The sequence below is a fragment of the Blennius ocellaris genome (genome assembly GCF_963422515.1).
Source record: "Blennius ocellaris genome assembly, chromosome: 5".
Taxonomy (NCBI): domain Eukaryota; kingdom Metazoa; phylum Chordata; class Actinopteri; order Blenniiformes; family Blenniidae; genus Blennius; species Blennius ocellaris.
In genome coordinates this window covers 9,667,449-9,678,021 of record NC_137654.1, presented here as the reverse complement: position 1 = coordinate 9,678,021, position 10,573 = coordinate 9,667,449, and the positions used below count along the sequence as shown (strand labels likewise).

General features: G+C 42.6%; 1 protein-coding gene across 1 annotated transcript; it reads left to right on the top strand.

Annotated features, from left to right (window-relative positions):
* Positions 1 to 2,405: 2,405 nt before the first annotated feature.
* Positions 2,406 to 9,268, top strand: LOC308130162 (potassium voltage-gated channel subfamily KQT member 2-like; the record flags this gene model as incomplete). Its single annotated transcript, XM_080496361.1, has 7 exons — positions 2,406 to 2,559; positions 3,794 to 3,841; positions 4,916 to 5,021; positions 6,317 to 6,448; positions 7,401 to 7,451; positions 8,223 to 8,316; positions 8,393 to 9,268. The coding sequence occupies 7 exons, from the start codon at positions 2,406 to 2,408 to the stop codon at positions 9,266 to 9,268; spliced, it is 1,461 nt and encodes a 486-aa protein (XP_080352487.1).
* Between the last annotated feature and the right edge of the window lie 1,305 nt (positions 9,269 to 10,573).

The window sequence follows — 10,573 nt, the reverse complement described above, 5'->3', positions numbered from 1 at the left end:
CTGCCATTATTTCTCAATTAATTGAAGCTGAATGGCTGAATTACCAGCATTATATACTTGTTATATAATGCAACATGCAGACAGCAGCAGGCGTGTTTTTACAGTTTATTTTAGCTGCTTGTTGATTTTCTTTCACATTCTTACAAGAAATCTTCCTGCAATTATAGCTGAACTTCAGTGAAGCAGTCATTAGACGGACCCACACAGTGCGGAAAGCTCAGCTAATGTGTCACAATGGTACAATATTAGAACTCGCTTGTTTTTATTTTCAGCCACTAATGAGAATAGCTCTCAACTAAGTTATTAAAAACTGTGATATAGTGGTAATTCTCAGCAAAAAACAAACAACAAAAAAAAATCTAAATTCAAGTTTAAACTAAATATCTTTTTTCCTCATTAAGTCTCACTTATAGATTAATTTCTCGAATACCACCAACTGTATTTGCTGTATGTGGAAAAAGGCAAATGACTACTATTATTTAAGTTTTGCCTCCACTGCCCCCAAGTGGTAATATACATTAACTGTTATTGCAATTGGAAAATGAGTAAGTTTTCACACTCGACATCTTTGCGTCCTCTGCTTTAGTGACAGATTAGGTGTTTTTCTCTCCATTTTTTTTGTCACGTCTTTCATTCCTGACCTCTGACTTTCTCTCTTCAGCTCCGACTCAGCTCAATCTGGAGTGTTGTTGGATAATGGCATGCTTTGTAATGTATGGCTGACGTGCGCTGTGTGTCACCGAGTGTCTCCTCTCCCTCACAGGAAGGAGTCCCAGACAGAAACCTCCCCCAGGTCTGTGATCTGATCGTCTCTTTAAAATCTACCCCCTCACTTTCTTCTGGCTTCTCCTCCAAACTGCTCTGAGCTGCTGCCAAGGAACTTTTCTTGGGGGAGTGTGTGGATTATTGGTGTATTGGTGTGTGTGTGTGTGTGTGTGTGTGTGTGTGTGTGTGTGTGTGTGTGTGTGTGTGTGTGTGTGTGTGTGTGTGTGTGTGTGTGTGTGTGTGTGTGTGTGTGTGTGTGCGCGTGCGTGCGTCTGTGTGTAGGTGGGGTGGGGGGGTGTCGTATGTGGCTGTGCCTCCTTCAAGAATGGTCATGCTGCATTTGCTCACACAGCGCTCAAAGATCAGCCGACTTCTTTGGCCTCACTCCCAAACCGATGGCTTTCCTAAATATTCACCCATGAGCTGTTCTTTGATACTCTGGCTTTCAGCATCACCTCAGGACAAACAGAAAAAAGTGATCCTGACCACTTTAAGAGCCTTGCTTGACTTTTGTCACACTGAAACAAGTGTAATACTTGACAATGTAGTAACACTTTATCATGACTGAGTGTTTCCTATTCAGCCAATTGCTTATTCAAGTTTAAATTTTACCAAATTGACAAAAGACGCTCAAGTTTCTGACAGGAATGCCAACAAACCGGTTAGAATAAAGTGTTACTGGCACCACAGTATGGCACACACTGCTGTTTTTGTGATTCTATCCACTGCTACGATATCTTTTTGTGTCTCCTTTACTGCCAACCACTGCAGTAATGAAAATGCGCACAAAGACAGACTTTGCGGGTGCTGTCCGAGAACAATTAGGTATAGTTGCTACACAGATACTAACAACTGCACTGCAAGTCTGTGTGTCTCCCTCCATTCCTACTTTTGTTTTGTTTCCCCAGTTTAAACACAGTAGCAAACCACAAGCTCATAGAAAGCTATACCATTTCAAAGGTTTCCACCTATAACATTAAACAGGCCTACACACTTTTTACAGTTTTACTCAGTGAAGATCCCTGTTTACCGCCCTGTCACAGTTGATTTATGGTTTCTGTTTAGCAATGTCTTTTTACGCTGTTGATTTGCTTGCTGCCTTTATTTTTTGTTGCTGCTGAATCAGCATTTATGAGGTTGTGTTCAGCAGACGAGGTGCGTATCGCTGAGCATCTAACAATTCCCAGGCAGAGTATATGATACACTACGATGGTGATTTTTCTTTTTTTGCACGATCTGTGTTCTTTTTTTTGTGTGTGTGATTGTTTCACATAGAGTGAGACCACAGCTCTTCCTTTTCAGACGCGCAGTGTCACTTTGCTTCCCATGCATGCCTGCTTGTAGCTTCCTGCTGCTTGCCTGACCCACTGAATGCTCCACTATTTTCGTATGTGGACATGGCTCCTTCTGATGTAGGACATTACCCATTTTACGTTTCTGCGGAGGTAAGATTTACAATTGCTGTGCTGTTTTTCGGCAAATGCTTCATACTAAATGATACATAAAAAAAAACAAAAACACTGCTAATAAAAAATGTTTAGGGAAAAAAAAAATCATATTTTGACCTACGATTGATTGCTTTGTGTAGTCGAAAGGCCAGTCTCAAGGACAAGGTGTTTCCCAGTCCTTCCAAGGCCCCCATGGCCAAGGGGAAGGCCCAGTCTCCGGGCCCGGAGGACGGTGCTGAGGGGAGCCCCAGCAAGGTCAGCAAGACCTGGAGCTTCACGGAGAAGAACCGAGGGCCCAAACATTCCTTCAAAGTCCGGGGCAGCGCCTCGCGCCAAAACTCAGAGGGTGAGGGAGCCTCTGTGAGAGAACAGATCAGACACATGTCATCATATCTAATCAAATGGGATTTACTCTGTGGGTGAAACAGTATCAAACATTATACAATAAACAATAAACTGTACAAAAGAATAGAATGCAGGTTCATGTACGTCACAAAGCTTGATTGGACAATCTGTTTGGGAAAGCTTCCAAATGCAGTGACTTTTAATTCTGAATGATTTATTGTTTTTGAATCATTCGTTCAGGTTTTTCTTTAATTTGTCACTAGTACATATATACGCAGATGAACTAGTAGATATCTTTTTTTGGATTAATGCTCAGTTGTTATGATACCTTTGCAGTTGTGAAGTCAGCTGATTTGTGAGGACATAGTACATTAGAAACATTGATGTATGCTGTCACGAGTTGTGGGTGGACCCAAATGTCCAGACGATCGTCAAGGTAAGGGGTGTCAAACATAAAGCGTGTGGGCTAAAACTGGCCTGCAAAAGCTCCAAGCAAATTTTTAAATTCATTTAGAAAACATAGATTTTTAAAAAACAATTTCTTAGGAGACACAACACAACACTGACATCCTAGCTGAGACATCGGTGTTGATGGCATGAAGCCAGCTATCATAAAGCCTGAGCCCCAAAACCATGTTGTCGGGTTGAGTTCGTAAAAACATGCTTAATACAACTGCTATAGGAGAAGGTTTTGTTTTTTGCTTTTTTTTTTAGACATTTCACTATAATTTGCACCCGAAGGTCTCATTGAAATTGGCTTTGTGTGGCGACTGTTGCAATTTTCGGCAGTAATTGTTTGGTTTTGCAATTATATAGACATTTTCTTCAACTTTACTCTGAATTTAAAGTTTATTTTGATGCTTTTCTTCTGGTCCGGTCCACTCAAGATGATTGTGACCCCTGAGCTAAAATATGTTTGACACCCCTGGTTTAAGTAATGTCTGTATAGTTTCTGTCAGTACTGGAAGACACAAGGAAGACTTGTGTATTCTGGCTTTCTAACTAGACATTTCTGCCCTTGTCAGATAAAACAGAGGAACATTGGTTTGTGTGTTGCTGTATCCAGTCATCATTAACTGCTAGACAGCCTGAATGCCTCCATATGTCATCAAGACCACTGTGTCACTATCAACAGAAATAATTCTCTCACTCGCCATTTCTTTGCCTTTCTGTTAAACAATTTGAACCAGTTCTCATTAGCTGTTTCTCTTCTTTCGCTTCATGGCATGTTAAAGTGCTGATTGAAATGCAGGATGAAGACTTGGGACCGAAGTGTTCTCCAGGTTAGACAAGTCAACATGTCTTGTCTTCAATTTAAATGATCACAGTTTAATGTCAAGATGTCTTTTTGACTACTATGTTGTATGAAGCTTTGTAGTATGTGCAACTGGTTAGAGTGACCAGGCTTTTTTTAATCAAACATGACCCAGAAATCATTTAGTGGATTCCACAAGTCTCCATGTGTGGAACGGATTTGTCTGCCATTGTCATCTTGCTAGTCTCCATAACAAATCTTTCTTCCATGTCTCTCCTCTCTCTCTTTTCGCAGCAATTGAAGGTTTAATAAGTAAGACTTTGGGATATTTTGTTGGTCAGCCTCTTATAAAAGGAGACATCAAAAGAAAAGTCAGCTGTACCTGGACTGAGATAGCTGCATGCTGAAATCTTCTAATATGCTCACTTGACATGAACCCTTTTTCTGTTTTGTTTTTTAATGAATAATTTTTGTTTCTGACTATGTTTTTTCTGCAGTGATTGAAGGCTCCAAAGCATGAGTAACTAAAACAAGCATGGAATGATTCAGTCTTTTTTCTTCTTAGATAAAAATCACACCAACAGTTATGAAGTACATTTTTTTTTTTGTTCATTCATTTTGGCAGCAAACTAAGCTAACAGTGGGTTCATTTCAAGTGGAGCCAAGACAATCCTAAAGAATAACCCACATCTGTATTACCCATAAAATCCTGCTTTAGGTTGCATGAAGATACTTCACTTTCCCTACCAGATTGCCTAAAAATCCATAAAAGGGCCTCTTGGCTAACTCACAATAAACTAGTGACAATGCTAACCCGTAATTGGTGGTGGGAAGAGAGTACTTGTCCTTCAAGATTTTGACAAAGCTCTGGTCACATCAGCACTATCCTTCAATTCTGCACTGAGTCTTTTGTTTTTCTGTTGTTTCACAAAGCTCGCTCACGACACTCACAAACCGGCTAACTGGCTTGAAACCGACTTGATGATTGACATTTGCACCTACTTTCAAGCTGAAAAGCTCTTGCTTTGCTTCCGCTGTTGACCCACCTCACCAGAAAGCAGGTGAAATATTCTTAAATTGCATCCGTGTCTTTGCTTTCCAGAAGCAAGCCTCCCAGGAGAGGAGATCGGGGACGATAAGAGCTGCCACTGCGAGTTTCTCACCCAAGAGTTACCACCGGGACTGAAGGTTACAATTAGAGCAATCTGGTAAGGATTTGCATCACTGGGTAGTTTTTTGTTTTTTTTATAATTTTTTTCTTCAAGGACTTGTTTACTGTTCTCGTAGTAACCTAAACCCAGAAATGCTCAAACCATGCACAAACGCTAATATTAATCACAGTGCCTCAAGGGTCTTTGTGTCATCCACAGTTGGATTGTTTTCATAGTAAAGTTCCAGGAGGCTAAGATAAGATGTTTCTTGAGAAAGTTAAGTCTCCCAGGATGGCAGTGCTGGATTAGAGGCTCTGACCTAGTTTTACACTCTAATGTACCTCTCATTCCCAATGGTACACCTTGTAGCTCCACAAAGTGTGACCATAAACAAAAGCTTGTTGTGTTTGTATGCCGTTATGCTGAAAGCCTTACTGATCACATCTATAGAAAAAAAGGCAATGTGCTCTCATTAAATTAGTAGTTGATTATCAGCTGGTTTAACATGCAGAAATGTCTCCGTCACCGATGCTGAATAAGAGTTGAAAGAAACATTTGCGTTTTGATATAACCTAGGGGTCAAAGTAACACATTAAACTAATTCCTTCAACTGCAGTGTTGCTCTGAAGTAACTTAATTTTTGTTTCAGCAACAATTGCTCCACTCCTCATACTGAAAAAATCATTACTGAACATCCAGGAATTCTGCCCTTTACCTTTTCTTCTGACATCAATGGTCAGTGGAAGTTTACCATCATAAGTTCCTCGTCCTCAAGACTTGTGTGATGTCTGTCCGTCCATCTGTCTGTCCGCCCGTCCGGCCGTTCGCTCGTCCTCAAATTTATGAGATTTCTGGAACGTTAAAGTCTCGTGAATGTATGAGAGTTCTAGAATATGTCTAAGGCTGTACAATTTGTCACAATTCTAGAGATTGTGAAGAAGAAGAATATCTTTTTATCATAAGCAATATTCTGGGATGCTGATGTTACATCCCCATATTTTTGAATGAATTCCTTATGAACGGTTAAAGCTCTTTGGCGAGTCGAGCTCCTCACCTTATTGTGAAGAACCTCATTCTTCACGATATGGATATTCAAAGTACTTGTATTCCTGATCTAAAGTTCATGACAGTAGCTGAAGGTGAAGTTGCAAAAATCATATATCAAGTCTTTTTAAGAGAAGATGTTTTGACATGTCACAGTAGGAGAGAAGAGGAGACCCACGATTTCAAGCTCCATCTCAACAGGAGGCTCATCATTACCTTTATGAATAACTCCTGTCCTTTTCTGACAAGCCCGTCGTGAAGTATCTTCTCATCTCACCATCTAACACCGGTGTGTCCTTCCCTCTCAGCGTGATGAAGTTTCTGGTGTCCAAGAGGAGGTTCAAAGAGAGCCTACGGCCTTACGACGTCATGGACGTGATTGAGCAGTACTCAGCAGGTCACCTGGACATGCTGTCCCGCATTAAAAACCTGCAGACCAGGCAAGTGCACCTTGAGTTTTATTTAAGACGGTTTTCTAACGATGGCTCACATAGCTGCTATTAATAACAGTTGAAATGTCATCCACTAATACAAAGTTTCTGGAGTCACTGGATACACACATGTTGTGACACACAAGTCATTGATTTGCCTGTTTCATTTGTCCAATTACATGTGCTGTATTCAGGTCTGGTTGATATCAGTAACTTTAATATACACTTAAAGGTATAGTAGAGGATTTTCTTCTTCCGGGTGGATCATCAAAATAACTGGTCCTCCCAATTGTCAATCATTCTGGTGATATATGACGTAAGCCCGTCGTACGTGCTCGTCCCTGCGCGCAGCTCACTCCACACGGTCCTCATCATGCCGGTGGCCGACCCGACGCATTATTCTCGGACATCTTTACACAGTTTCACCCCCTCTGGTGCAAATCTTCTTGTAAAGTGAGCTTATGTGAGCGATGCCGACTTGTGACTTGTAAAAAGAGCGTGCACGAGGAGAACTGGGCTCGTGCATGTCTCTCGCACGCGTTTTAGTAGGCGTTCCGTCTCGGGAGCAGGTACAGCGTTGCGTATGCGCATTTTTTTCAAATGGTGGAGAGGGCGGTTCTTTCCTAAAATTCCTGAAAATCCTCCTGTATACCTTTAAGTTTGATTCACTCTCTCAGCTCTGAATGTGTCACAAACCCATTCTGGATATAAAATGAATGTGTAATTCACATTGTTTTCTGTATCGGTTTTCCCTTCCCGCTAATGAGCTCCTCACATCTTGATCCCCCGAAGGTCTAACATGTAGAAGAAATATATTCCAACAGTAAAATGCATACACGTTTCATCCGTGGAGCCAGTCAGACCCACCGTATGTCTTGTGTGTATGGAATATATTGAACCTTGTTCTCCCTCGTTGCTTCATTTTGCATTGCACTCATATCGTCTCTGTGTGCCTTGCCAGGATAGATATGATTGTGGGGCCCCCTCCCCCAACAACACCTCGCCATAAGAAGTCCACTGAAGGTCCTAGGTTAGGTTAATAGACTGCACCTTTAGAATGACCATTTTTATCAGCATTACTCTCCTTATACCACAGTACAAATATTGAATCAATTAACATGCTACCTTATTGTTTTTATCGACAAAACTCCTTTTGAGGGAGGCCACTTGACTTGTCTCATTAAATCACATCTATAAGGATAGAGAGTCACACTTGACGTATAAGATCAACGCCGTGTCTTTAGTGTGTTTTTCCTGTTAATGTTGAGGATGTTGAGTTGTTAGCTTATGGTGTCCAGTCACAGCAGCCCAATATGTACATGCACACATGTGTGGTAAATGTTAGTGAGCCATTTCACGAGGCCTCACTCAACAGGGGTTTAAGTCCTCGATGCTTGCACATAGTGGATAGACAGAGGGAGAGCTCCCCCAAAAGGATGCAATGGAAATGAAGCATGAAGCACCACAGAAGCATGCCAGTTAAAGCATTTTGGGCCCCCAGAGTGAATGTCCCTTCAATATTCACATTTTGTTTTGTAACGAGCTGCCTATTCTCATAATGCATGCGTCCACACTCTCCACCTAAACGTCTGTGCCAGGGCATCATTTAATCATTCCAGCGCATTGAAAAGAATCATGATCATAATTCCCATGTAAGAATATGTGACATTTTTGGCATCATCAACCTCTTAAGTTAAAAACGACCATGGGTACAACTCTACAATAGACATAGTCCCTTTTCTTGGTTTTTAAAATCTAAAATGTTACTTTTCTTCAACACTAGAGTTGACCAAATAGTTGGTAAGGGTCTTAAAGCTGACGGAGATGCTGCGGATGACCAGAGCATGATGGGACGTCTTGTCAAAGTGGAAAAACAGGTAAACTTATTTCTCTAATATTCATCATTTTAATTGATCCTGATTAAATGCTGAGCTGTTTTCCGTCTGCCTGCAGGTGGTGTGTATGGACAGAAAGCTGGACTTCCTCGTCAATGTGTACGTACAGCGTATGGGCATCCCTCGCTCTGAAACAGAAGCCTTTTTCAACTCAAAAGAGCCGTACCCAGCCCCGCCTTACCACAGCCCGGAGGACAGAAAGGAGGAGAAGGAAGGAAAAGAAGAGGTGAAGGAGGAGAAGGAGGTGAAGACCTGCACAGTGGTGGATATCCCGTGCTCCGACGGGTCCTTGGAAAAGAAAGATCCCTTGCTCGGTCGCTCTGTGGCGAAGTCAGTGGGCACTCCGTCCGGCAGTAACAGCCGCCCTTCTACCTCCTGGCAGCACCAGCTGCAGCACCCCCTCAGCCAGCCCGCCTGGGGCAGCAGCGTGGCCAACAGCCCCTCGCCGATAGGCAGCAGCGGGGATCATTCGCCCATGCTCTTCCGCTTGCCTCCTCCTCCCGCCCCGGTTCATGACCGCTCCTCCGCCGGTCAAGGTGGGAGTGGCAAGGACAGCGGCTCCCACAGCAGGAGGCGCCAGAGGAGGCAGAGGTGCCAGCAGGAAGCCACGGCAGTGGAGAGCGACACCTCCCTCTCCATCCCGTCCGTGGATCACGAGGAGCTGGAGCGCTCCTTCAGCGGCTTCAGCATCTCCCAGGCCAAAGAGGACTTCTTTGGCCCTTCTTTCTTCACAGGGTCAGGAGGAGGAGGAGGAGGAGGAGGAGGAGGAGCAGCACCAGCTGAAACCGGAGCAGGACCTTCACTATGTGCCAGGGTCAGACCCTTCATAGCCGAGGCAGAATCAGACACAGACTCTGACCTCTATGCCCCCTCACCGCTGTCCTTCACCGGCGAAGTCTCATGTGGGGAGCGGGGTTGGCCGGGACTGAAGTGATTCCGGGAGAAAAGGCGTCGCTGTATTTGCCAACACAAGACTTATCAGGAGATCTCACAGCCAAGTTGTAGAGAGCTGAGGAGGAAGGTGTAAAAGATCAGTTTAGGATTAACGGATGGCATTGAGTTAACGATGAGGGTCAAAATACACTCATAACAATCCTTTCTCATGTTTTCTGTTTGTGACGTATCACTTCACAAGCTCGGCTTGTTTACAGTTGCACTGTTTCCATCAAGGTCCTGATTGAACAGAAAGTCTTGTCTTTTTTATGTTGTATTCATGAATGATGGAGGGTCAGTTGCTACATGAGAGTGTGGTGAACGTTACTCTTGATTTGAACTTATACTTGAATTTGTATCACACAAACACAAGAATGTCATTTTATCTTTTTGTTATGAGTATATTCCAGCACTTCCTACGTTAACAGAGACCATTTTAATGCTCAGAAGACACCACTTGAATCTTTTCACGCGGTTAGCATAATATCTTTATGACTTCGATACCTTTTGAATGACTTGAGGTGTTACGATGCCAAATCTTTAGCTATGTTAATCAGTTAGATTCTAGCAGAGTTTTTTTTTTTAACAAAGCTTGCTTTCCACAGTGATTCAGCCTGGTGTTTATGGAACATTACAGACGAATTCCCCTTTAAAGTAATGCAGATCCTTTTCCTGTGGATTAAGCAGAGAACCTCCTGCATGGCATGTTACGTGGTTGATTTTAAGGACTGTGTTAAGCAGGCTACAAAGCCAAACAGCTGCAAAAAAAAGTCAATAGCAAACATTGTTTCCCTTCTATACAAACAGAGCAGTGAACAAAACATGACAATGTGTGTGCATGACTCAAGCTACATGTTATTTTTCTTTAATGGGCTTTGCTTGAATTCCAATCATGAAAATGCTGCCCGAGCTTGCTAATTTCAACGGTCCGTTTTATCTGAGCAAAAGATGTGCACATCAAAGGTCTAGTGCTGCAGCCTGAAATGAGCATTAGCTCATATTATTTTGATCACACAGCCCAGTATTGAAGCTGAAGGTGTCCGGCCTACATTGCATTTAGATCCTCCTACGTTATGTCAGTCCTGCACTAAATGAGGGAATGCAATATAAAGTAGGCGAGGCAATCAAAAACCATCCTTTACAAACATTGCCTTATTGTCACACCAAATCCATTTTCTAAGTGCACAAGTCAATATTTTCATTTCAGACATTTCATAGAAACAACGGCTGTCCATTTTCAGGTGTTTTGAGGGACGCTCAGTGACCTCAAAGCTGAAGGTCACAAATCGAGCCCTCCTTGATGCCA